Source organism: Malaclemys terrapin, chromosome 14 (genome assembly GCF_027887155.1).
Source record: "Malaclemys terrapin pileata isolate rMalTer1 chromosome 14, rMalTer1.hap1, whole genome shotgun sequence".
NCBI classification, from domain to species: domain Eukaryota; kingdom Metazoa; phylum Chordata; order Testudines; family Emydidae; genus Malaclemys; species Malaclemys terrapin.
Window position 1 is genome coordinate 32,412,599 of NC_071518.1, and position 27,774 is coordinate 32,440,372.

The 27,774-nt window shown below is 45.6% G+C and overlaps 2 protein-coding genes and 1 pseudogene across 2 annotated transcripts; all 3 read right to left on the reverse strand.

The window, feature by feature from the left end:
- Positions 1-3,053: 3,053 nt before the first annotated feature.
- Positions 3,054-5,492, reverse strand: LOC128848818 (ferritin heavy chain A-like; annotated as a pseudogene).
- A 12,342-nt stretch (positions 5,493-17,834) lies between these two features.
- Positions 17,835-20,807, reverse strand: LOC128849054 (ferritin heavy chain A-like). Its single transcript, XM_054049423.1, has 4 exons — positions 20,625-20,807; positions 19,909-20,055; positions 18,842-18,967; positions 17,835-18,102 (listed from the first exon to the last, which is right to left on the reverse strand). The coding sequence occupies exons 1-4, from the start codon at positions 20,724-20,726 to the stop codon at positions 17,947-17,949; spliced, it is 531 nt and encodes a 176-aa protein (XP_053905398.1). The 5' UTR covers positions 20,727-20,807; the 3' UTR covers positions 17,835-17,946.
- A 3,487-nt stretch (positions 20,808-24,294) lies between these two features.
- LOC128849055 (ferritin heavy chain A-like) lies at positions 24,295-27,207 on the reverse strand. The gene is made up of 4 exons (XM_054049424.1): positions 27,059-27,207; positions 25,824-25,970; positions 25,183-25,308; positions 24,295-24,508 (listed from the first exon to the last, which is right to left on the reverse strand). Exons 1-4 carry the CDS (start codon positions 27,158-27,160, stop codon positions 24,353-24,355), a joined length of 531 nt encoding a protein of 176 aa, XP_053905399.1. The 5' UTR covers positions 27,161-27,207; the 3' UTR covers positions 24,295-24,352.
- Positions 27,208-27,774: the final 567 nt, after the last annotated feature.

The window sequence follows — 27,774 nt, forward strand, 5'->3', positions numbered from 1 at the left end:
AGGAATGCATATTACCTTACAGAAAAATGAAAGACCAGCCCCATGTCTTCAGAATTTATGTGCTAAGGCCCTCATTCTGCAAACGCAATGATGTCAGTAGAACCACTTGGGTGCTTAATCTTAAACACCCTCACACATGGAAATCTGTGGCAAATCTGGGAATTAACCCAGAACTTTTGAGTTCTATCTAAACGCCAGACACACATAAACCATCCTTCCTCTGTTGCCTAAAGCATAGGAGAAGGGCAGCTTACTCAAGTGCCGCAATTCCCAGCAGCCAGACAAAATGAAGGGCAGGTGGTGTAGAAGAAAGATTCGTGAAAATTTAGAGTGGGCAATAAGATTAATGACATTTTGCACCACATTGAGTTACTCAGCAGTGAGAGCCAGCCTCTTGGTCCCAATGTAGCTCTCCCACTGAAGCCACTTGCCTTGTTTCTTTATCACAAGGAGGAGAGAGAAGGTAGCCACTGCCTATTTGTGAAAAATGGAGTAATTCTGTGTTCTATAAGGTCAACGTTACTCCTTTGTCAGGCCAAAGAGAATGTCCTTTGTTGTGTTTGCAAAGTGTCTTATGCAACAACTACACTCTAGAGCTGTAGCTGAAATCCACTATTCTCTCCAAGCACCACAACTAACACAGCAAGCTCCCATCAGTCAGCAAGAAGACTTGTTCTTAATTCTTGATGTTTAGATGGATACTACTATTTAGATGTGCAGATTGTGACTTGTCTTCATCTTACCCTCAGCAGCACTCACACTAGGGTTTAATGTCGGAACAGACAGTCTGTTCACAAGCAAGGAAAATATGTGCCACTGTCTAACGTGCACAGCAGTGCATATTATGGGGGAGTAAGGTGAATTATAGAGCACACCCAACTGTTACATGCTAACTGCCCCCACGTGGACAGTACTGGAGTGAATAAAAGGTACTTAGTTCACATTAACAATCCTCTTTCAAACAGGACTATATTCACATCAGGTAGGTACCTTTTAGGTCACACTGGCAGCATCCAAACAGGGTAGTTAGCGCACAACACGTTGGAGTGTTCTGAAATTCACACACCACATCCAGCACACTGCTGTGCACTTTACACAAGTTCTCATGCTCATTTAAGTAGAACCACAACAGCCAGAGCTGGGACACATTTTCCTTATTACCCCACTCCTGAGCAGGCAGAACCAGATAGCCAAAGTTGTTCTTGCAGCTTTTTTTTAGCTCCCTGTCTATCACTCTGCCCAGAGGATGTTTGGGTAGCAGGCTTACTTCTGAAACTCATTATGCCATGAAACATTTCCAAGGTTAACCCTTATCTCAGCTTTATACAGTTAAGTAAACCTTGTTGTCAAGATAGGGACCAGAAAGTATTAGATCAGGTTGTCTGATGTGTCACTTTATGCAAATCAAAAGTAGGAGATACCTGTGGATGTTTCCTTCAGCGTTAGTCCCTCTGCCATATTGCAGCTTTGAGACTCCAGACATAACTGCTTAAAGAGCACACATCTGCCCAATTTTTGATGTGGAACAGGAGCAGATTAGTTGAGTCATTCTGGTTTCATTCCTGAAGAGCTAAGTAGAGTCACTGATTACAGTATGGGGAGAAACTGCTTATATTGATTATCTGTTAAAAAGGCCAAAGGGCCTAGCCAGAAGCAGTACTGGTCATTCGACTCTGAGGTCACACATTCTGTTCAAGCCAATAATCTTCTCCTGTTACAGAGGGTGTAGTGGGTCATATCCCATTGTATTAGCCTGGGGCACAACCTAATGCTGGTAGCTCATTATGAGCCAAGAGGTTGAAGCATCATTAGGTAAGCCTCTATTGTTTAAACAGTCATTCCATTGTCTCAGCTGTAGTCATGTCTACCCCAGCCTCTGTTTGGAAAGTTCAGGGTACTTACAGCCACTGAATGTTTACTTGAGCCTTGCCCCAGGCCAGGCCCTACCATTATTAGTCTCCAGTGCTCAGCATTACTCCGATATATTCCCATCAAGTCCCCCTTGCATCCTTCTCATGCTGAAGCTAGACTGACGCATTATGTTAACAATGGAAGCTACTTCATATCTGAGAAGCAAGATTTATTTTTGGATGGTAGAGAGATACATCTCCCTTACATTTATCTTATTATGAGATCATCTAGCAACAGCTAAATACGGTCAAAGATAATGGGCTCCTAACCTAAGTTCAGGCCTCTCTTGTTCTTTTAATTAACTAATACATAAGAATCTGTCTCTGCAGCCCAAGCTAACGAACATTATTTTCACAGATCTCCTGTCCTTTCCCAGAGTCCTAGTACTTTGATCGTGATGACATGGCACAGGGCCCAGTTCTTGAAGGAGCAGTTTCCTTCATAAGGACAGGGAGCCAGCAGCGAGGTTCCTGAGATATCAGGACAAGCGAGGGAAGCAGACAGGTGCAAGGTCAAGGTTCTGTTGCCTTTAAGCCCTATCTTCCTTTTCTGATTCTGTAATCACATGCAGGAGCATTCAGACTAAGAGTTAAGTGCACTGTTATGGGGTAAATCAAGCCACTTAGAGAATTTAAGACTTCAGGCTGGTTTTAAGTGAAACATTCAGAGTAAGGGGGAATGGTAGTAATTCCAAAGGGGGGGAAAAAATCCCTACACTACACATGGAATTGGTCTGCTGGGTTATTGGCACCAACCTGGAGGTATTGGCAGCTCAGTTCTCACCACATGGCAACATTACCAAGTCTATCACCTCTTTAAAACCACTGAAGTACAGCCAGATTGTGTGTTGGTCCATTTCTCTATTGCAGAGAGTTTCAGGATTGCCAGTAGGTGATGTAATCAAGCCCTAATTACTCCCTTGGTATAATCACACTTCGCAAGTCATTAAATAGATCCTCCACCATATATAGTGGGAGCTTTTCCCCCATAAGAAACAAAGTGGTTTATGTTATTCAAAGACAAGTCAGGCTTGGGGATTAGAGAACTTTATTCTCAGCATTTAAGGATTTGTCAAACTATTCTTTGCCCTGGATACAAGGTTCCAGGGAAGCATAAGGCATTCTGAGTCTCTGCTGTGCCATTCAGCTGCTCTCTCCCAGGGTGAGCTTGTCAAACAGGTACTCTCCCATGCCATTCTGGGGCACTCCCAGGTACTTCAGGTTGGTGACATGGTCTCCCAGCTGCTTGATGGCTTTCGCCTGCTTCTCCAGATAGTCAGACTCCAGGAAGTCACACAGCTGTAAGAGGAGACAGAGGATGGTTAGGTCTATGGACTCACTCTTGCTCTCTAGTATGTTGTATGGCATTTAGTAACCCCCATTTTGGGCATTGTGCCAAGAAATGGTGTTGAAACAATGAACTACAGGACAGTTCAGAGTCTCTAGTACTGTAAATGGTGTGGAATCCACTGTACAGGTAGAAGTAGCTAGGAAACAGGGTTGTTGGCAATGAGATTAAGATTATCTCAAATTTCATGTGCAGTAAATGGCTCATGTCACTTGAGAGTGGGGGCATTCACTAGTGACCAGGGTATGAAAACCCTGTAGTGGCAGAAATTCAGAAGCTAGCGCAGCTTCTCATCAACCTGGCATTTTTCCCTGAGCTTTGGAAGCTCTAGAGAGAGGCCCTTTGAGGAGTGGTTTTCAAGACACACAAAGGGCAGGTAGGCACCTTACCCTCTGGCTTGGAATACAACATATGCTCCTGCCCTTACCACTCAATGTGTAAAAGACAGTGAGCGGCATGTTGAATATTGCAGCATAAAAGGGATTTGTTCTTGTTAGTCCTGTGTATAAAGGGAAGACTTCTTAAACATGGAGGGGGGAGAGGGTATGTGTGCATGGTTTTCTTGACCATACTCAGGTGAGGGTCATTTCTCCACTGGGCAGCTTGTATAGGTTCAAAGCCTGGCTACCTTGTGCCCAGGGTAGGAAATTAAACATACTGTGACTGTATGATATTGGATCTATGCATTGTTACCGCCCACAAACATCCCCCATTTCAGGGCTGCTTCAGATGGAGAAGTAAATCCCCCCAGACTGTCAAAGCAGCAATGCATGTAGTTACTGCCTTCACTCTCTCCACTACCATACTCACATGAGGGTCATTCTTCTCTATAGCCAGCTTGTGCGGGTCCAGGAGGACCTGGTTTATAGTCTTCTCCAGCTGCAGGATACACTGCAGGACTCCAGGCTGTTCCCCCACTCATCCCACTCTGGCTTCTGTTGGAGAATAAAACACCTCAGGGTGCTCACTGTAGAGTGTAATTTCACAACCAAGGCAGCTTTCCACCCCACCACTAACAGCACTGAGCATCCCTATATTTTCATATTCTATAAATACAAAGCAAAGTAGTTGCTTGTGAAGTGAGGGAGTAGATGGTCAGGTCACAGGTAAGCAAGCCTGTTCTGTGCTTTTAGCCAACACTGGCTCATGTATCATCACATGTCCATACTCACCCTTTACCATAAGATGGCCAAAGTCAGATGCTCCTGAACCATGCAGCTCTCCCTAATTTGCTACAGAGATCACTCTTAGAAGTGCTATGCCTGAACAAGGCCCATCACTTACTCCTAGAGAAGAGAATTAGAACTACACCGCAAGCACAGCTACGAACCCCATTCTCTGAAGTCCAGTTTGTGAGAGCCAGGACAGTGTTCCTTTGTTACTTACCTTGATGTCCTGCAGGACAATGAGCCCCCCCCCCCTTGTTCTGATATTTCAGGAGTTTCTCAGCATGCTCCCTCTTCTCACGGGACTGCTCTTTCAAGAACTCAGCCATATGCCTCAGCGCTTCATCATCGCAGTCAAAGTAGTAGGACTGAAGAATAGCAAATGAATGTTTACTGATCTGGGCTAGAGAGAGAGAAAATTCTGGCATTTTATCTGGACTAGAATAGCAACCTAGAGACCTTAACCTAGGTTTTCAGCCTATTGTGTTAGTAGACTCTGTACTTGGCAAGAAACACTCCCTGTGCTTCAGGCTGTACAGCCAAGGAGCATTCATCCCTTTTGATGAACAGGGAATGGAAACAGAGTGAAACGAGGTGGCCAGAGATGACAGGGGAGCTTGGGCTAGAGCTAGGAATCAAAGCCAGACTTCCCAAGTCTCCCTCAGATAGCTGTATTAAGTTCCCAGCATTCAATCCTGTAAGAATAAACTCTCTAAATGACATCATTCTGCAGACAACACATTAGTCTTTCCATAGTCAACTCAGATTTATACAAATGGATTTCTGTAGCCCCACAAACTACATGCTATCCTCAACTGGAATTAATTAGAAATTAGGGACTTAGAAAGTAAGCTTAAAAAAAAAAAACCACACAACCCTTTTAGAAAATGAAGCCCATCTCTCTTAGAACATAAAGAGACAAGAATTTGTGTTTAAAAAAAAAAGAGAAGAAGAAGAAACATTTACCATGGACAGGTAGACATAGCTAGCATACAGCTCCAGGTTCGTCAGGTAATTAATAGCAGCCTCACACTCAGCATGGAAGTTCTGACGCTCCTGGGACTCCATTTCTAAATCTATCAGATCTAGCCTTAATTAACAATAACAAATATCAATAGACCCCACTGTGTTCAAACGTTGCTGGCATAAGCACACAGCCTAGAAACAGAATTCTTCTCTCAGCACAAGCTGATATAAATACTGCTCAGAGGAGACTTTACTGTGATTTACAGATACTACTGCCCAATGAAAGTTCCCTTCCTCCCCAAGACACCAATCCGCATTGTGGGTTTACAGAATTTGCACTGGTGAGTAGCTGACTTACCAGCATGAACGCTCCTGTTGCCATTATACCCCCTTGAAAAAAAAAAAAAAAAAAAGGAGGGAATATAGAGACTCCCAGAACAGCACATTCAGCCCATTTGCTGGTTCTTGATCAATCCCCTCCAGTGGAAAAAAGGTGCAGAAAGAGGAGGTGATGCCATGATACCCAGTGAGTTCAAGCTCCACTGTTTCCCACATTGACCTTGTGAGAGATGTCAGAGGTGTTTAATCACTAGAAGCATGGCCTGCCATATCTGTAGCTGGAGTTACTTCTTGATGCATTCAAGAATCCCAGGATCTGTTAGGACAGAAAGTGTAGCATGGACATTTCATGATAAATGGGGACTGTGACATAGAAACAATGGGAGGAATCAGCACAGATGTGGTTCCCACCTCTGTCTGTCTTTCAGGTTCCATAGCCAATCTCACATACCCCAAACCCATGTGATTCATGCCAGTCAGTCAATGACTTCTTCTACTTTCCATTCTTCTACCCCTTGAAACAAATGTGTATAAGAAAACAGATTTGATCCAAAATCCATAGCAAGCACAGGCAGAAGCACAGAAAGAGAAAACACTAAAAACAGTCACCTCCATATACAAGCAGCCCCATTACTGTAAGGTGGTTCAGGGAATTCCATGGAATTTTCTAACCTTGTGTATGCGGCTGCATATTTAATAGCTGGTATGAGGGTAATGCTTTTATTCAGACTCTCTTCAGTAAAGGACCAATGTTTACTTTTCTTCAGACAAGCTATGCCTATCTAGTCTCAGGCATGAGTAAGTAATTTAGGCAGTGTTGTCCTATTGCGTTCCAAGAAGTGAGTTAGGTAGTGTTGTTTTAAGCTGGCAGAAATCTTCATCTCATTCCAGCCTTTTTGACCAGCTTTCCAGACTTCTGTGATTGTGTAACTATCCTGTCTAGTGCTGGAGAATATGGGGTTCATATTCTTTATTCCCCTCTGAAAGGGAACAGCTTCTCACTTCCTGCTGGACTTGCTCCTTGGGGCGATATCTGCCACAACAGAGGCTGGGTGGGCAGTGGGAGCAAATGTCCAAGCACAGGATGATGGAAAACCTCCCTGGAGCTCCCATCCACTTTATTTATACATGATGTAAACCTATCATGGCAGAAACATAGATGTGATATACAAAAGCAATGTAGCAGTTTAAATGCAGGTTATTTATCTCACTGTCTTTTCTTGGTCTGTTGGGCTCTAGAGCAGCGTTTCCCAAACTTGGGCCGCTGCTTGCATAGGGAAAGCCCCTGGCGGGCCGAGACGGTTTATCTGCCGCATCCGCAGGTTTGGCCGATCGCGGTTCCCACTGGCCGTGGTTTGCTGCTCCAGGCCAATGGCAGCTGCTGGAAGCGGTGGCCAGTACGTCCCTCAGCCCGTGCCGCTTCCAGCAGCTCCCATTGGCCTGGAGCAGCGAACCGCAGCCAGTGGGAGCCGCGATCAGCCAAACCTGTGGACGCGGCAGGTAAACAAACCAGTCTGGCCCACCAGGGGCTTTCCCTACACAAGCAGTGGCCCAAATTTGGGAAACACTGCTCTACAGAATCCAGTGTGAAGCTTTGCAGAAAGAATGAAGAGATAATCATCCAGAGAGTGGGTAAACAAAAGTAGATGGGAACCTGGGAGGCAGTGACCATGAGATAGTCAAGTTCAGGATCCTGACACAAGGAAGAAAGGAGAGCAGCAGAATATGGACCCTGGACTTCAGAAAAGCAGACTTTGGCTCCTTCAGGGAACTGATGGGCAGGATCCCCTGGGAGAATAACATGGGGGGGAAAGGAGTCCAGGAGACCTGGCTGTATTTTAAAGAATCCTTATTGAGGTTGCAGGAAAAAACCATCCCAATGTGTAGGAAGAATAGTAAATATGGCAGGTGACCAGCTTAGCTTAACAATGAAATCCTTGCTGATCTTAAACGCAAAAAAGAAGCTTACAAGAAGTGGAAGATTGGACAAATGACCAGGGAGGAGTATAAAAATATTGCTCAGGCATGCAGGAGTGAAATCAGGAAAGCCAAATCACACTTGGAGTTGCAGCTAGCAAGAGATGTTAAGAGTAACAAGAAGAGTTTCTTCAGGTATGTTAGCAAAAAGAAGGTGGTTGAGGAAAATGTGTGTCCCTTACTGAATGAGGGAGGCAACCTAGTGACAGAGGATGTGGAAAAAGCTAATGTATTCAATGATTTTTTTTGCCCCGGTCTTCATGAACAAGGTCAGCTCCCAGACTGCTGCACTGGGCAGCACAGCATGGGAGGAGGTGACCAGCCCTCAGTGGAGAAAGAAGTAGTTCAGGACTATTTAGAAAAGCTGAACGAGCACAAGTCCATGGGGCCGGATGCACTGCATCCAAGGGTGCTAAAGGAGTTGGCAGATGTGATTGCAGAGCCATTGGCCATTATCTTTGAAAACTCATGGCGATCGGGGGAGGTCCCGGATGACTAGAAAAAGGCTAATATAGTTCCCCAGATCTTCCTTCTTCCCTTTTTTAAAAGATGGGCACTACAGGCCAGTCAGCCTCACCTCAGTCCCTAGAAAAATCATGGAGCAGGTCCTCAAGGAATCAATTCTGAAACACTTAGAGGAGAGGAAAGTGATCAGGAACCGTCAGCATGGATTCACCAAGGGCAAGTCATGCTTGACTAACCTAATTATTGAGATAACTGGCTATGGATGAGGGGAAAGCAGTGGACGTGTTATTCCTTGACTTTAGCAAAGCTTTTGATACGGTCTCCCAAAGTATTCTTGCCAGCAAGTTAAAGAAGTATGGGCTGGATGAATGGACTACAAGGTGGATAGAAAGCTGGCTAGATTGTCAGGTCTCAACGGGTAGTGATCAATGGCTCCTTGTCTAGTTGGCAGCCGGTATCAAGCAGAGTGCCCCAAGGGTCGGTTCTGGGGCCGGTTTTGTTCAATATCTTCATTAATGATTTGGAGGATGGCGTGGACTGCACCCTCAGCAAGTTTGCAGATGACACTAAACTGGGAGGAGTGGTAGATACGCTGGAGGGTGGGGATAGGACACAGAGGGACCTAGACAAATTAGAGGATTGGGCCAAAATAAATCTGATGAGGTTCAACAAGGACACGTGCAGAGTCCTGCACTTAGGACGGAAGAATCCCATGCACTGCTACAGACTAGGATTGAATGGCTAGGCAGCAGTTCTGCAGAAAAGGACCTAGGGGTTACAATGGATGAGAGGCTGGATATGAGTCAACAGTGTGCCCTTCATGCCAAAGCTAATGGCATTTTGGGCTGTATAAGTAGGGGCATTGCCAGCAGATCAAGGGACGTGATCATTCCCCTCTATTCGACATTGGTGAGGCCTCATCTGGAGTACTGTGTCCAGTTTTGCGCCCCACACTACAAGAAGGATGTGGAAAAATTGGGAAGAGTCCAGCGGAGGGCAACAAAAATGATTAGGGGTCTGGAGCACATGACTTATGAGGAGAGGCTGAGGGAACTGGGATTGTTTAGTCTGCAGAAGAGAAGAATGAGGGGGGATTTGATAGCTGCTTTCAATTCCCTGAAGGGGGGTTCCAAAGAGGATGGATCTAGACTGTTCTGCGGTAGCAGATGACAGAACAAGGAGTAATGGTCTCAAGTTGCAGTGGGGGAGCTTTAGGTTGGATATTAGGAAACACTATTTCACTAGGAGGGTGGTGATGCACTGGAATGGGTTACCTAGGGAGGTGGTGGAGTCTCCTTCCTTGGAGGTTTTTAAGGTCAGGCTTGACAAAGCCCTGGCTGGGATGATTTAGTTGGGGAATGGTCCTGCTTTTAGCAGGGGGTTGGACTAGATGACCTCCTGAGGTCCCTTCCAGCCCTGATATTCTATGATTCTATGAAGACAGCAGATCATGTCAGAAAATAACATGGCTTTCAACCCAAGAAGCAGAATTCTGGAGAAGACAAGGACTCACCCCTCCCATACAGGACAAGGCAGTCAATGAAGGAATTGCTCACATTAGTCCTGGACATACTCACAAGGGTCATTCTTCTCAGTAGCCAGCTTGTGGAGGTCCACTAAGGCCTGGTTCAGAGTCTTCTCCAGCTGCAGGGCGCATTGCAGAGCCTCCAGGCTGTTCCCCCTCTCAGGCTTCTGTAATACCATCCAGGAAAGTGAATAAGGCCCTCGGTTATCTTAGATATTGCATATACTTGCATGGAGGGGAGGAAGGGTTAGGGTTGAGACTCATTTCTGCCAGTACTAGCCTCCCAATGTCTAGGAGTTTCCTAGGATTCAGTTAATGCTGGTCAGGACTGACAGATAGCAGTATTAATACTTGACCACCAACCCAAAGCCAACCATTCAGCACCTCTGGACACATTTAAGTGGGGCTATTTATATTTTAAGTTCTCTTCTCCACAAACACCTATTACTCTACGGAGGTAAGCAAGTTAGGTGCCAAAACAATTATATATGAGCAATTAGACCAATCATAAGAGAAGGAAAATTCTGAGATATCTATTCTACCCATTCCCTCCATGCATTGTCTTTTCCCAGTACACAAAGACAAACCTTCCCTAAAAGTTGCAGTTGTTCATTGACTTTTTGTTTCTCACCCTGATATCCTGCAGGACAATGCATCCATCTCTCTTGTGCCGGTATGTCAGAAGCATCTCTGCATGCTCCTTCTGCTCATGTGACTGCTCCTTAAGGAACTTGGCCATGTGCCTCAGGAAAACATCATCACAGTCAACATAGCAGGACTGGGGGAAAACAGTGTAAACAACGTTTACAATCTTGGGTTGTAGAGAGAAAGCTTCTGCATGTTATTTACATAGGCCCTCTCCTAAATTAATAGCCCTTTGTATTAGGCACTATTTAGTAAGAGCGGTAGACAAGTAGACTGGGACCTTGTTTACTCAGAGACAAAGTTAGCATGAAGGATACAGACGCAGGAGTTTAAAGCACAATAGCTGCTCTGCACTGACTCCCTGCCTGGACAGACTCACTTCACATGACGTTTATTTAAGTGCTCATGCAGATAGGCCCATAGTTTGTAGCAAGCTGGGGTGTAAGTCTACCCCACACTAATATGGCCCATCTCATGTGTGGGCAGTCATTGCTGCTAGAAACTAGACATTCCCTACTGCACTTTAAATCTACACCCACATTAAATAGACCTTCCCCCAAACTAAGTGCTTATTTAGACAAGCAGTGTTTGCTTAATATACTTTGTACTAAAATAGTGTCCACACAGAGAGCAAGTGCAAAGTATCTCATGTACATGAACTAGTTCAAGCTTCCCTCCACCCCCACGTAGAGCAGCGCTTTGATTTGTTACCCCTTTTTCAATCTGGGTTTACGTTTAAGTTAAGTGCTGCTCTTGATTAGGCTTCCACTATCCCCCTGGAGTCACTTGTAGGTGCCTACAGGAACAGCTTAGCAATCTTCTACTGTTTTCAAAATGGCTAGGTCAATGGCACTTCATTGACTAGTTGAGTTACATCATGACAGGATTCAAACTCTGACCGAGACTAAGTCAGCTCCCACCCCACCTCCCCTTAGAGATTTCACAGTCTCTCCAGTTACTTAGTCACACCAGCTACTGCATAGTCCTAGTTAGTTTTTTGTGCTTCATGTAATACCCATTTCTGTCTGATGCACACTAACAGCCACTCACTCCCATCCAGCCTCGCCATAAGCTGACCTACCATCTGAGCCTTGTAGTAGTTGGACAGGGCTTTCTGCTATGAGAGCAAAGGGAAAGTTAGAGCCTTCAGGCATAAACTTGGGCTAAAGGATGGCACAGTTTGTCATGAGAGAGGTCAGCATTTTTATGCAATTCCTGAGGGGATACTTCACCCACGAGCATAGGATGTCTGAGGAATATCCATAGGCAATGTACTCCTGTACCATCCCCTCCTCACCTGACCGTCTGCTCTCAGTTTACTATGTTCGTTCCATACTAGCCAATGATTTGTCAGCAAGATGCCTGTGGCCTCCTTCATCCCCATCCCAGTTCAACAGCACAATACAGACTTTAATAGGTTAGTCAATTTTATTCTCAGCACTTAGATGGTCATTGATACAGCTTCTCTCCTCTGGAAAAGAGCCAGAAGTGTTAAATGGGTAGGTCAGCTGCTCTTCCCCAGGGTGAGCTTGTCAAACAGGTACTCTCCCATGCCATTCTGGGGCACTCCTAGGTGCTTCAGGTTGGTGAGGTGGTCTCCCAGCTGCTTGATGGCCTTCACCTGCTCCTCCAGGTAGTTAGACTCCAGGAAGTCACATAGCTGCAGAAGCAGATAGGAGGTTTAGGGTATTAGACTTACTTCTGCTCTCCAATATTCAATACTGTAGATTTAGTGAGCCAGTGGTGCACATACATAGTTACACAAAGAGCAGCTTTCACTGCTGGTTAGCATGAAGCCTCCAGTGCTAGGCAGTTTTGAACAGACCTCCCTGAAGACTGTTTAGATTCTGGGAGTATGGATTTGCTTCACAGGTTTCAGGGGGCATGAACCTTACCTTTATGCACTTCATTTGAACAGACGTGATTACTCATCAGGTGCATAGAATGGAAGCTAAAGTGATTGAACAGAGCTACAGTTACCAGCATGATAATATCTCTCGTAAAAGAGACTACTCCGTCATTTGTGCACAGATTAAGAGACAGGACATTAGACAGAGATTCAGTAGCACATTCTATTTATAACATCAATAAACCAACATGAAGAGCAGATATGTATGCTGTTTCCAGACATGCTTCACTAGAGTATTGCTACCTGGATTGAAAGCCAAGGACTCGCTCTCCCCCACTGGGCAGCACATCCAAAACAGGGGATAGTGCATATTCTAGTCCTGGCCATACTCACACGGGGTGGGGGGGGTCGTTCTTCTCCATAGCCAGCTTGTGCAGGTCCAGTAGGGCCTGGTACACAGTCTTCTCCAGCTGCAGGGCCTCAAGACGGTTCCCCCACTCATCGGGGGGGATAGCTTAGTGGTTTGAGCATTGGCCTGCTAAACCCAGGGTTGTGAGGGGGCCATTTAGGGAACTGGGGTAAAAATCTGTCTGGGGATAGGTCCTGCTTTGAGCAAGGGGATGGACTAGATGACCTCCTGAGGTCCCTTCCAGCCCTGAAATTCTATGATTCTACTCTGGGTTCTGTAATACCAGCCAGAATAGCATAATAGATCCCCAACATTCTTAGAAGAAAAACTTACATACAAGTGGGAAAAGGTGAGAATGAGAACTGGGCAAGAAACACTTTTCCCATCTCTCTAAACTTTCCAGTTCTGCACTGGGATGAAAGGTGACCATCTGAAATTTCATAAAACCAAAGGGAGAGACCCAACCCAGAATAGCCTGTAGCCTGGTGGTTAGGGCACTTATCTGGGATGGGGAGGACTCGACTCTGCCCAATTTCTAGGGCAATAGACACCAAGATAATAGCTATTCGAAGTTGTGCTTGGTCTTTTACTAGAAAGACCATTCTAACAAGTGTTTTGTCAAAACCCATACTTTGAAACAGAAACGCTTAATCACTTTTCAATGAAAGCCTATTTTGAACAAACACAATGTAATGTAGCAAAGTAAAAATCACACATTTTCTTTGGTCATACCTGCCAATAATAATCTCTCAAGGCTTAAGTGTTTTCTAGTGAACATGCATCATCCACTAATAGTGATCAATAGCACTGCTATATTACTTCACCGCTAACCCCAAGCCTACCATTCACAGCTCAGACATTTAAGTAGAGCAGTTAGGAATTTAAATCCTGTGCTCCAGAAACAGTTTTACTCCTATGGCACTAAATAATAAGGTCATGTTAGACTTAGACTTCCAGTTTGACTTGCTTATGTAGCAAAGCTCTATGGGAAATTCCTCTTAAGATTCCCATCTCTACAGCCCTCTCATATTTTCTCTTCACATAGCTAGAGAAGAGAAACCCTATTAGAGACTCCATTGCACTGACCTCCCACCACACGTGGTTAGGGACTTAGTTGCTCACCTTGATGTCCTGTAGGACAACATGCCCCCCTTGCTTGTTTTGGTAGGTCAGAACTTTCTCTACATGCTCCCTCTCCTCATAGGGCTGCTCCTTTATGGACTGGACCACATGCCACAGGGCCACATCATCACAGTCAAAGTAGTAGGACTGGGGAGACAGGGAAAGCAGTGGTGACAATTTAGGATATTTGGATTGTGGTAGCACCAGGAGGCTCCAGCTGAGATTATGGGCTTCATTATGGTATATAAAAACACCTTCCTGCCTCAGAGAGTTTGATAGGCAGCTGCCCAAGACCTTACATGTAAAATGTTACTCCTATGTTGGAAGTAAGGAACTGAGGCACAATGAGCTTAAGGACAAAGTTTTCTGAAGTATGTATGTGTCTCTGGCACTTGAGTCCCAGAAATGGTTAGCAGTAGGATTTGCATGTTTCAGAAGATTTGCCTTAAAATGTCCCTCTTAAGTATCACCAACTTCCTGTGTTGGAGAACCAGAAACTGAACTCACTTTGATTAATTGCAGCCTCATATTCAGCTCTGACGCACCTGAGACTCCATCACTATACCTGTGGGGTTGAACAGGGAAGGGGATGTAGCAAAAATTTGTAACAATAACAAACACAACCCAAGCAGAAGCACAACCCAGAGCCCAGGTATAAACCTTTCCTAGGCACAGCTGGCATTAATACTGTTCAAAATAGGGTGTGGCTGTGACTAGCAGCTGCTGCCCATTAGAAAGTCCCTTCCTCACCAAGCCATTGCAGATGGGTGTGTTAATGAATTTCACTAGTGAATGGATGATTCAGACGTATGACATCTACAGTTAAAACCACACCTCTGACAAGAGCAGGGGAGAGGGTTAGTGATACAGAATGCTCCTGCAACTGGACATTCAGTCCATTTGGGGGTGGGGTAGGGGGTGTTGGTTGGGTTTGTTTTGTTTCCTGGTACAAATTATTTTGTGTCCCACTGTGTACAAACAACTGTGGTTTCCTCACACTGGCCTGTAGAGATTAGAAGACAGAAAATGGGGGTGGGGGGGGAAGAGGAGGTGATATCAAATGTATCATGTACAAATGTCACTTACTCTAATCCCTACTGAGGCAGTTCAGAGCTCTTTACATATAAGAAGCTTGGCCTACTATAGGAGTTCTCTCCCACAGCATTCATCTCTCTCTATTGAATCCCACCATCTGCCATAACAGAGGCTGGAGCATGGATATATCAGATTAACAGTGAAAGACAAAGACATGAAACCAGACAGCTGCTCCATTGCTCTCACAGAGAGTGAAAATAGAAACAGGGCAAATAGGTACATGTCCATTTCAGCTAGTGGGGTTTTCCCCCCCACTGACCTGGCAGATGCCCACACACCCAGCTCTCTTCTTTAGTCACCAGTGGGGCAAAATGTACTCTGTTCCAAATAGGAAGAAATGTTAGAGTCTATGACTCCCTCCCTTCAGCTGCTCTTGTTATGCTCACACCTATACAACCCTTATTAAATGTATTTATTACTTTGGGGAAAAGGACCCAGCTCCTTCAATAATCAGTAATTGATGTACACAGCTCATATAAAGCCACACTCTCCCCTCAGGTATGTGTCTCTTGTTAGCAGAGCAGCTGAAAACATTGACTGGTCAGAAATCCAAGGTGTCCACTTTCCCTCAAACCTTTCTCAGTTTTGCAGGATGTGGCTTGTTCCTGCAACGGAGCTGTATTATCACTGTAATCCACACAGGCACCTTGTCCAGAGTGCACATGCACATATACCACAAGAGTAAGCCAAGTCATTCTGTTACCTTATCAAACCCCTCCAATTCTAGGAGACAAGCTCTGGCATATAGGAAACTGGCCTTCTGCACAGTCCACAGCACTCCTAGAGAGAAGCTCATTGAAGAATGTTTAGGTACCAGTACAACTTGAGCCTGTACAGAAAAGGGGAAGTATATGAAATTGCTCAGGGGGGAATGTTATGCATTATAGCAAAGGCATTAACTGGCTTGTCTCTGCTGCTTGTTCCCAAGGAGTTGTTTGTTTATAATTGCATGTAATTTTCAACCTTATTTAACTAGCACCATATTTAATATAATACAAAAAGCTAAAAGGAAGCCCCTGTACTATCATTCATTTATTATCTAGAGTGCATATTAAAACTGAATCTCCCTCACCCTACTAGTGTAGCAATATGTCATAAGAAGCTCACCTCCTATGCTGTCTTCCCACCTAAAACTACAGCTGCAGATCCAACAAGATGACAGGGAGAAGAAAAAGGAAGATCAATATGGTGAAAATTTCTACCCAGGAGCAGCGCCAGGGTTTTTAGGCGCCCTAGGCGGGGGGTCCTTCCACGCTCCCAGTTGTTGTCGTCGGCAATTCTGCGGTGGGAGGTCCTTCCGCGCTTCTGGTCTTCGGCGGCGGGTCCCAGAGCGAGCGAAGGGCCCACTGCAGAATTGCTGCTGAAGACCCGGAAGGACCCCCTGCTGCTGAATTGCTGCCCCCTAGGCAACCGCCTAGGTCACCTAAATGGAAGCGCCAGCCCTAGATGTACTATGCTTCCTAGAGGCATTCTTAGAGACATGCTTATGTTGATTCTCAGTCAGGTAGGTTTAGTCCTCCAGGCCCCACTCATTCACACCCTGTCATAGCATCTCCATTGCTGTTTTGGAGGCAGAAAAGCTTAATGTCACCTAGGTTAATTGACTATTAGCCACTCATGTCTCTACTGTCTAACAGACCCACCTGAACACGAGCTGAGACAACATAATCCTGTTGAACACCTCCTAAGGGAGGCCTCTGAGGAGATGAAGAGTACCCCTCTAAGATAAGGAATTACTATACCCATTTTGCCAAAGGGGAAGCTAAGGCATATGGCAGGTTAACTTAACCAAGACCACAAGGGAATTCTACAGCTGAACCAGGACCTGAACAAATCTTTCCCCAAGCCCCAGTCCTGTGTCTTCTCAACTAGAGAGCCCTTCTACCAGAGATGCTCACCAATGCCTGATGAGCTATGTCAATGATAATCCCCTCTCAATCTGAGCACAGGCTTCTGTTAGAAACCAAATCAGCCACCTCCTTGATGGTTAGTCTGTTAAGCTGCCCACAGCAGATGGCTGGAAGTATTTGGGAGACCTACAGAGAACAGGTTGAGTTTCAGATGTATGACATAAGCCTAGCTCTTATCACAGAGTAGGATCTCCCAGCCACCCCTGTATTGGCACTATGACACATACACTAGGCCCAGGGTGGGCACGGGGAGAGGAGAAAAAGAGGAAGGTGTTACCTGTTCCCCAGACTCTGGCTATGTTATGCCTTGTTCTAGCAATCTTACCATAGGATTGCAGTGTTTATTCCCCCTTCCAGAAGGGGGGGGGGGGGGGAAGGCAGTGAGTAATTAGAAGAGAATAAGCTTTCTCTGGAAGCCAGACTACCCCCATCTGAGCCTACAGCCTTCCACAGGAAGGGGGTTTTATTTGCCCACGTCCACACTAAAGAATGAAGGACACTTGCCATTTTGGTTGCTGAATGAACTAGGTTCAATTCCAGCTCCTTGTTACATAGCTGTGGTCATCTTCAGTGCTGCAGAAGCCAACTAACCCAATGTAGGCAGAAGAGTCAAATAGCAACTCCAATCTAGAGTTTGTTGTAACTACGGTGGTACCATATTTGTGTAGGGTGAAGCCCCTCACTGAAGAGGCTACCGAAAGCACCTTGTGTTGGGGGCAAAACAAGACAAATAGGAGGCTAGCCCAATACAGTTTAATGATTTAGTTCTGCAATTGATTTAGTGTATAACACTTATGTGCTTATAGACAGGAAAACACAAGCCTGTCTTACGGCTATTTCCATAAGAAACTGTACCTGAAGCCTTAATGATGCATCATCTCAGTATGTTTTGATACTTGGCTGTTGTGTGGCAAGGATGAGACCATGTTTCCCTCTTGTCCAAGCTGGATAGACTTTAAAAAAAAATAAAAAAGCAAAACACACACGTGACAAAAACTTGTTGGGTTTCAAAGTGATACTCCATGACTCTTCCTAGATGTTCCCCGTTCATGAGAAGCATCTTACTAATAGAAGTAGACTAGAGCAACAAATAAAAGTAGAAACTAAGTTGCTGGACAAATAGCAAATTTTATTTTGAGGATATGCAGATATTGCAACTCACAAGCAGCTGTAAGACAACAGATCAGGACTGCACTCTAGACAGCTTCAGAGTTTGGAGCTCAGCTGCTCTCCCCCAGGGTGAGCTTGTCAAACAGGTACTCTCCCATGCCATTCTGGGGCACTCCCAGGCGCTTCAGGTTGGTGACATGGTCTCCCAGCTGCTTGATGGCCTTCACCTGCTCCTCCAGGTAGTCAGACTCCAGGAAGTCACAGAGCTGTGGGAAACAGGGAGGGTTAGGATGGACTTATGCCTGCTCAGACATACAGTACTGCGTTGTTTTATGGAGTTGCCAGCTAGGCACCAAGCTGCAATGCCAGCCAGGTAGTGACAGCTAATTACAGTCAAACTCTCTCAGTCCCCAGATGCTCTTCTCATGCAAGTCCCTGAAAGTCTGGGAGGGAGGGTCAAGAGGGCATTCTGCAGCCATTTAGCTCCCACTTACTGAGACAAGAAACTAGTAGGCATTCATGCTACAGTGATGGCTCATTCAAATACCTGGATAGATTATAGTAGCTTGATCATACAATGTTTCTCCTCTTCTATGGGTCTATGACTTCCCCCACCACATCCTAGGTCTCTTGTATAGCTATTTGCCATACAAGACAGCTTTGTCACCCTTCCCTTCATGTGTAGCTATAGGGACCAGTAATTTCACAACTTAATCGATCTTGTGACCCTGCCATCCCAAAACATTGTCTGGTTCATTCTTTTACAGTAGGTTGGGGCAGTTGCTTTCTATTTGCATCCATAAGAACCAGAGGGAGACTTTCTATCTATGGGTATGTCAGACCAATTCACTTTTGATGCCCTGACCACAGAAGTCAGACACTCCCTAGTTTTAGAGAGTTCTGGGGTCTGCAGAAGCCAGCTAATAAGGCTTCTGGACCATGTTCAATATAGTATTCAAGCCACAGCCACTCATGAACAGTATTCAGGTCTCCTCCTCCACTCACATGGGGGTCATTCTTCTCTGTAGCCAGCTTGTGCAGGTCCAGCAGGGCCTGGTTCAGAGTCTTCTCCAGCTGCAGGGCACATTGCAGGGCCTCCAGGCTGTTCCCCCACTCATCCCGTTCTGGTTTCTGCGCAAGAAAGTAACAGTTAGTCTGGTCCTGCCTCTCAACAATTCCAGTCTCATTTATCCAAAATGAATTTCTCTGTCTTGTGCTGGGGGATAGAAAGGAATTTGCTCTTTTACCTGAACCTGTGCATTATCCAGAGACCCCTACCCAGGACTGTGAGGAGGCAGACTAGTCCCCAGCTGCATGCAAGGCCACCCTGCTGCTGAATGGCTCCTACCCCCTCCACTATCTGAGCTCCCATTTATCCAAATAGTCCTCCATGCTATTGGATAATCAGCATCTAGCCAAAGTCCCCATTCACTGGCACACATGTTGTATTAAAAAGAGGTTTCCCCTCCCCACCCTCAATTGTTTTATCTATAAAGTGTAGCTAAACACTGGGGAAGGGGGAAGAGAGAGTGTGGGGGAGCAGGATAGGGAAGAGGATGGACAAAGTTTGTGAATTATAATAATGCCTGCTAGAGTGTTCACCGAAATCTCTATTACCAGGGTTGGTGTAGACCACAGAGTAGAATTCTAGCCCTAGCCTTCAAAGAGTTTGACAGATGTGAACAAGAGATACAGATCTTCTGCTCCTGATCCATAGGCCTCAGAGAGGACACCCTCAATGGATATGATAATACCTAACTTTTATGCAGTACTTAGCAGATCTTAAAGCACATACAAGGAAGTCAATATCATTATCCCCATTTCACAGATGGGGAAATTGAGGCACAAAGAGATTAGGCAACTTGCTCAAGGCCACCCACCCTGGGAGTGACAAAACCAGGAATAGAATCCAGGTCGCCTGAGTCCCATTCCAGTGCTCCATTCATAACCCCTACATTTTATTCTTGCAGGCCAGTGAGTCATGCTTATGACATGGAAAAGTTACTTAACTCCTAGAGAATTTAGGGCAGTAGTGGGATCCCTCAGAATCTCCTCTTAGATTTGTATCTCACCTTGATGTCCTGCAGGACAACACGCCCTCCTCGCTTGTTCTGGTAGATCAGAAACTTCTCTGCATGCTCCCGCTCCTCATGGGACTGCTCCTTCAGGAACTGAGCCATGTGCTTCAGGGCCACATCATCACGGTCAAAGTAATAGGACTAAGAAAGAGTATAAAGTATTAACAGACATCAATCATGGGACAAGGATAAAACACTTTACAGAAAAACAGTTCCTTCCAATGTGCAATAGAGAACCTCAGTGTAAGGAAAGTTATCTTATCTCACTCTTCCTCTGTGAAGAAGGTTATACACAGAAACTCAAGCATCTCTCACCAATTGAAGGTGGAGTACATACATAAAGGCCTCCCCACTTACCCTACCAAGAAGCATTACTATTATACTTCTGATACTGCTGCCATAGGGACCTCAGGTTGAGTTTGTAGCTCCTCCTTGGTCTTTAATAGATGTACTGCATGGGCAATGGTCAGTCCTGGCAGCCTTATACCCACAACAGTTAATGCTAACAGGAACCTAACAGGTCTCAGAAGTGGTCATAGGGAAAGAGTACAAGTGACTATTTTTTAACATAGTTTTGCTCTTCTATTTCAATGAGAAAATTTTTTATTAAATATGGTTCACTTACAAACAATTACCTTAATAGGTCTATAAAGGACATTTCTGTCTACTTTCTAACAGCTCTAGCCTCTGAAAAGAGAGGCAACACTCACCAGGGACAGATAGACATAGCTGGCATACAGCTCCAGGTTCACAAGGCGATTCACAGCAGCCTCACACTCAGCATGGAAGTTTTGGCACACCTGGGACTCCATTCCTCTGCTTGCAAGGTTTTTGCAGTAAAGTATGATCAATAAGCTAACACTTAAAACAACTTCTCTTCAAGCACTGCTGCACAAAACTCACAACTCCTCACCCACACAAAACCTGGTCCCCTCCAGCTGCTATTAATAGTGTTCAAAGCCAGGTGTGGGTGTGACTGACAGCTGTGGCTGCCCAATGGAAACACCCTTCCTTACCAAGGAACCAGGTGGGGGCTGTGGGTGAGGCTGTTTCTCACTTTCCACAGGTAACATGACCTGGCCAATTAGCAGAATGACCCTGCAGCCTAGGCCCTGTAGACAGGGGAGACATATGAGGAAAGTTCAACAGACAAATCCAGTTTCCCAATAGCTCTGTAAGGAAGGGAAGGAGGAGTAGTGGGGTGTTTGGAGGACAGACACTATGATGATGGCGGCCAGATAAGTACCTAGATACTTAACTTAGGGATATACCATAGATTAGACAAAATGCTCAATGGAGTGAACATCTTTCCTATGACATTTCCAAAGGGAGGCACGAGCCCTTCTGCTATCTGAAATGTTACCTAACACAGCTGGTGTTATATGGAGAACATGGAAAGGACCTTGAGGTTTATCATAAGATAGGGCATAGGAGGAAAAGTCAAGATCAGGAACATCACAGCAGCAGGGACTGTGCTTTTCTTTATGTTTGTACAGAACCTAGCACATTGAGGGTATTACCAGAAATGAATAAACAACAACAAAAACTATAACATGGACAAGGGTGAAAACATGGAGCCCCAGAGACCCAAGGAGAGAGTGAGGGGCCGGGTGGGAGCAACAGCCATGTGGCACGTAGCAGCAGGGGCATATGAAAGTTGGCAGCGATGATCACAGAAACAGAAAGCCAAAGGTAAAGCTGAACACAATTCATAAAATTGCACTTAAAGGCATCAGTGACAATAAAGGGTTTTTAGTGGCCAACTGCAGCATGTTGTTCCATTATTACATTTCCAGTTGATGGGGCTAGCACAGGGGTGGGCAAACTATGGCCTGCGGGCCAGATCTGGCCCATCAGGGCTTTGGTCTGGCGCACAGGATTGCCACCCCCGTGGCACTGCAGGGCTAAGGCAGGCTCCCTGCCTGCCCTGGCCCTGTGCCACCATGTCCCTGGGGGGTGGGGCAGAGGGCTCCACGCATTGACCTTGCCTGCAGGCACTGCCCTCCGCAGCTCCCATTGGCCGGGAACGGGGAACCACGGCCAATGGGAGCTTTGGGGGAGGTACCTGCAGCAAGGGCAGTGCACAGAGCCCTCTACCCCCCTTCTTCCCCCAGGGACGTGGTGCCAGCCACTTCCAGGAGTGGCACAGGGCCAGGGCAGGCAGAGAGACTGCCTTAGCCCTGATGCCACCGCAGAGCCACTCAAGGTAAGCGGTGCCAGGCCAGAGCCCGCAACCCAAGCCCCTCCTGCACCCCACACCCCTTCTGCACCCCTCCTGCACCTGAACCCCCTCCTGCACTCTGCACCCCCTCCCCCTGCCCTGAGTCCCCTCCCACACTCTGCACCCCCTCCCCCTGCCCTGAGTCCCCTCATACACTCCACACCCCTCCTGCGCCCCAACCCCTTGCCCCCACCCTACATTCATAGCCCTGTATGCAACTTCCCCACCCCAGATGTGGCCCTCAGGCCAAAAAGTTTGCCCACCCCTGGGTAGAGCAGCATAAATATGTAAGCAAGTGTTTTGAAGAAACAGGCAAACCTGGGCTGTAGGACTCCTGTGACCCACCTGCAATGATTTGATATCCAACATTTTTCTTCAATAAAAGATTACAGTATTTCCAGCTTTCTTTTGCTGCCTTTTATTCCAAATGGTTTCTGGCTGCATATTCACTACATAATACAGCCCCTTCCCCCTCTGCAACACACACCCCTTATGCCAGCATCTGTCTGCTGGCAATATATCAGGCCTGTCTGCAAATAACTAAATTTAAAGAGAGCCAGTGGCAGGAGCTACTGTCTCTCTCAGTTGTCTCACTGATTTTGATTCTCTGCCTTTCACTTCTAATAAATGGATTTTCATAAGCAGGGGAAGAATCTGATCCTGGTTCCTCTCAACCCCACATCAGAGGGTAGAATGAGAGGAGACCCCTTTGCATTCTTATGCCCAGTAGAAGTGGGAAAAAAAATCAAACCATGAATTTTCTGAGTAACTTGTAATATCAAATAGTCTCTGTTGACATTCAACCAGCTTGAAAAAAGCTGCTTATTACGGACAATGTCTATTTGCAGAGCTAACTTGAGCAGGCTCGCAGTCAGTGTTGCCCACAGACAGCCTAATACAATGCAGATGCAGAACTCCAGGCTGCTCCCTGTCAGCTGTAGTTCAGGTGCTGGAACAAAGATTTCCAGGCAGCCTAAGTCATCTCAACTGGTCTCTCCTGTTAAGGGCAATAATAGGAACAGAACAAAACTGGCAACCGCTCCTCCCTGCCAGTCTTCTGTTTATCACCTATCTCAAGCCAACATCTGATTAAAGCCCAACCTTCAGCACCTAAGTATTAAGCCTCCCTAAGTAGCCAAGGTGGCACTAAACTCTTGTGAGCTGGCCTAAGAGGGGAAAAAAGAATGGTTTCGTATTAGGAAGTGGAGAAAAGTGTTGAATTCTGTTCCATACTGAAGAGGAGGGGGGCCCATGGCATTTGGTTTACAGCTACAGTGGCCAGCATGAGCTAACTACAAGCAAAGTTCACACCTCTCAGACCTACAAATAGCAATGAAAGCTAAGCAGCCAGTGGGCTGTCCCCTCACACACACTCTCCTTTGCCCAGCAATATGGTGCCTGGTTCTATGTTGTGGGGGAAGAGGGAACATCTGAAAATATTGATCCTTGCAGTATACTTGAGCTCCTCTGGCAGGAAGCTCTCCAACTGCAGTTTTCATAAAGCTAGCACCAGAGCCCTGCACATGTACAGAATCCATCTATGCTTTAGACTAAGGAAGGGTTGTTTTTTATAAAAAAAGTTGCCTAGAGCCATGTGAGAAGACCTCTTATGAGACAGTACATGGACATCACTAGCTGAACACTTTCTAGCTGCTTGCAGGGGCAGGTTGTTACATGACATTCTGCCTAATCAGAATCCTAGAACAATTCTTTTCCCCACTCAGTACCTGCAGCAATGCTTGTGAGTGTACCTCACTGATGAAGGGATACTACCTGGAGAAACAGTATAACAGTCTTGGGTTGTAGGCATAGATCCAGCTTAGCTTAAATGACTTTAAGAAGATGCAGAAACTACTACACCTGCAAATAAGCGGCATCTGTTTAGCCTACCACTCACAGGTTAAGACAGCAAAGGATGGGAATGACCATCCAGCTGTGATAGAGTGTGTTCCCTTCCAGATGTATACTATAGTGGGCACAACCAAGCAGCATGTTATTTTATCTACAGTAATTGCTAGGGCACTCACTGGATGTGCAGCCCCTGTTTGTGTGTAGTGTAATTAGTGACACATACTCATTAAAGCCAAATTTAACAACACTAAGAAAGGGCAAAGTCAGGTTACAACTGAAAGCCATGTTTTATTCACATTTAGCTCAATTCTTGTTTCCTCTACATACAGATGAGCCACCAAATAAGCAATATCCCTCAAGTCCAGTTCAACTGCTCCCCTCCAGGGTGAGCTTGTCAAACAGGTACTCTCCCATGCCGTTCTGGGGCACTCCCAGGCGCTTCAGGTTAGTGAGGTGGTCTCCCAGCTGCTTAATGGCCTTCACCTGCTCCTCCAGGTAGTCAGACTCCAGGAAGTCACACAGCTGCAAAAGAAAAGCAGAGGGTTAGGAGGACTATGCTGGTTACAGATTTTTGTAGCTCAGTAGTTTGTCACACATCACACCTGCAGGTGTCTCATGGCATACTCCCAAGGTGGGACCTCCATTTTCAGCAATGATGATACTGCTTCTTGTACAGTGTTTGTCCAGAGCAATAGCACCACTGACCTTAAGCCTGGAGGAGGTGTCCAATAAGGAATCGTAGGAGGTGATAGCCAGGAACAGGCGGAGAGTCATTGTATTAACCTCATGCAAGGCAAGACACAATCCCAATCCCATCTAAGATTAGAGCTCAAGGAAGAGCAGGCCATATACAGTCACTTTAATCCAAACCCTAATTGTAGGAAGAACAGGAGTCCTTGTGGCACCTTAGAGACTAACAAATTTATTAGAGCATAAGCTTTCGTGGATTGCAGCCCACTTCTTCGGATGCATATGAGGCAAAACATAAGCAGAGGTGAAGGGCAAAGAACTGTGAGAAAGAGGGTCCAGGAAGGTTTCTCTCCAGTTCTTAGTTTATAGCATGTTTCCTCTTCACTCCCACACCCTGTAGTTTCTCCTCAAATGAATCACAATGTTCAAATTCTGAACCTCTCCTACTCATCTGTTCCAAAGGAAATGGCGATTGCCATTTTCCCCTTCTCTAGGGAGTCACTCACATGGGGGTCATTCTTCTCAGTCGCCAGCTTGTGCAGGTCCAGCAGGGCCTGGTTCACCCTCTTCTCCAGCTGCAGGGCGCACTGCAGGGCCTCCAGGCTGTTCCCCCACTCATCCCGCTCTGGCCTCTGTAGGAGGAGACCAGTAATAGAATGGAAACACTTGCACTATTAGAAATGGATCCCAGCTTCCTTCATCTAGGAGAATTACCTTATTTGCTTAGCTCCTTGCTATACTGCCTCTTGTGGTTCAGCAATTTTAGTCTCATGCTTTTGCTTAGAAAAGCAGTATTTTTTTCTGACCCACAAACACTTTAGAATTAACAAAGGGCCACTAGCTGTGCAGCCTTCTCACACAAAGGACATTTCAACCATTCGGAAGAAAGAAAAACCAACCACAATAGTGTCGATTTGAAAACAGAGTCCAATACATGCTAGGTAAGAAGCAGGAAGTAAATGTTTCTTATTCTTCAAATGAGCATCAGGACAATGGGCTGATCAGGTAGTAGATTATGGCTCTTTTACAAAGGAGAAATTGATGCCACTACCAGCCTATGCAGGTTCACACAGCAAGAAATGCTGAGCTACTGTCGTAGAATCTTCATGCTACTCTCCTGTTTGGGTGATTACTGACTGTCTCTCACCTTGATGTCCTGCAGGACAATGCGTCCCCCTCGTTTGTTCTGGTATTTCAGGAACTTCTCTGCATGCTCCTGCTCCTCATGGGACTGCTCCTTCAGGAACTGGGCCATGTGCTTCAGGGCCACATCATCACGGTCAAAGTAGTAAGACTGGGGAGGAAGACAGGAAATGAATGACATTTGACAGTAATAAAGCATCGTATCACAGAAAGTTTCTCACTGTGAACAGACTATTCATGTGGCTTTCATTGTTCTAGGCAGCAGCTCTTCAGCTGTAGGGATAGAGCCTTCCCCATACCTTCACTGGGCTTACCTACTACAGGAAGAAGCAAGCTATACACCTTCAGATGAAGCCAGACACAGAGAGAAGGGCTTCTGAAAGTTCTTCCCATACTCCAGAACTTACAGAGAACCTAAATCCTTTTACTTCATCCACATAGCCCACTGCCTCACATTCCTGTAGGACATTTTCAAGGCAAAACACAAGTAGTGTTTCAGGGCTATACAGATGCAGAATAGATTACTGGGTTTACAAGTAAGAAAGCTACTTAGAAAAAGAAGCCTGGAAGAGCATATCCCTTTTTCTACCAGATCCCAGCTATATAAAGTTTGCCAGCCAACTAGTGCTAGGTTGTAACTACTCACAGACTCTTTGCTTCCCACAGCAAGCTGTAAATTAAAACAATGCCATTAGACAAAAGACTCTAGTTGCTAGTTTTCTCCCATATACTTAACAGGGCTGGGAGTTGTTTGTGCTGTTATATAGAGGGATCTCTTCCCCCCCCCCACCCCCTCACATGGAATCATTTTCTGACCAACTTTGCAAGTTACAAACAAGAGGAGAACCATTACTTAACTATGGCTTAGGAGCAAGCAGTTGTCCAGCATGAAGATATTTCACTAGCCACTGAATTAATAAAGAAAAAGGATTAGTGGTTCACAAAACAAAGATGAACATAATGACCCTTCTAGATCTTGAAGAAAATGAAGAATCAGTCTCCAACATTACTAGTTTAATAGCTCATCTATAGACCTCTACAAAGGGAAAATTTTATCTTGGCCTAAAGTTTCTTCAGGAACAGCTACTTGGAAAAGGTACTCAAGGGATTCAACCCAGATAATAAGAGAAACCTCAAACTTATTTTAGTATAAGAACATGAATCCCCCTAATGCAAAAAAAAAAAAATCATACCCAGTCCTGGATACACAGAAATACTAGAGAAGAGAGAAACACTCACCAAAGACAGATAGACATAGCTAGCATACAACTCCAGGTTCACCATGAGGTTCACAGCAGCCTCACACTCAGCATGGAAGTTCTGGCGCACTTGAGACTCCATTCCCCTCTTTGTGAGCTTTAGCAGTAAACTAACTCTGGAATCAAGACCTGGATAACCACTACCACAACAAGACTACCACCTAGGCCTTCACAGTTGCTATTAATACCCTTCTAAGTCACACCTGGGTGTGATTGGCAGCTGTTGCTGCCCAATGGAAATCTTACTCGCATCAAGGAACCAATGAGCATCCAGGGTGGGGCTGTTCCTCACTTCCCACAGATGAAGGGGTGATTCAGTAATATGACTTGACCTGTTACCATGACCACCCCTTTGGTGTATGGCAGCCAGACACAGAGTGACAGGCTCAGCAAATAAATCCAATAACACCCTGTGGGGAAGGAAAGGACAGAGGTGTTGGGGGTGTCCGGAGGAATGTTTATATAGGTGCTGAGTCACTATGATAATAGAGGCCATATAAATGCCCATACAGAATAGATACACATGAGATTAGATATATGTTCCTTGGACTGTACATGGCTTCCCATTTCTTGTGACATTTCCCAAGGAACACCAAAGCCTCTCAGGTATCTGAAATGTTGCTTAATGCAACTCCCTGTTCTGTTCTATGGAGAATTCTGAAATCCCCTCTCTGTTCAGATCTGTCTCTAGTAGGC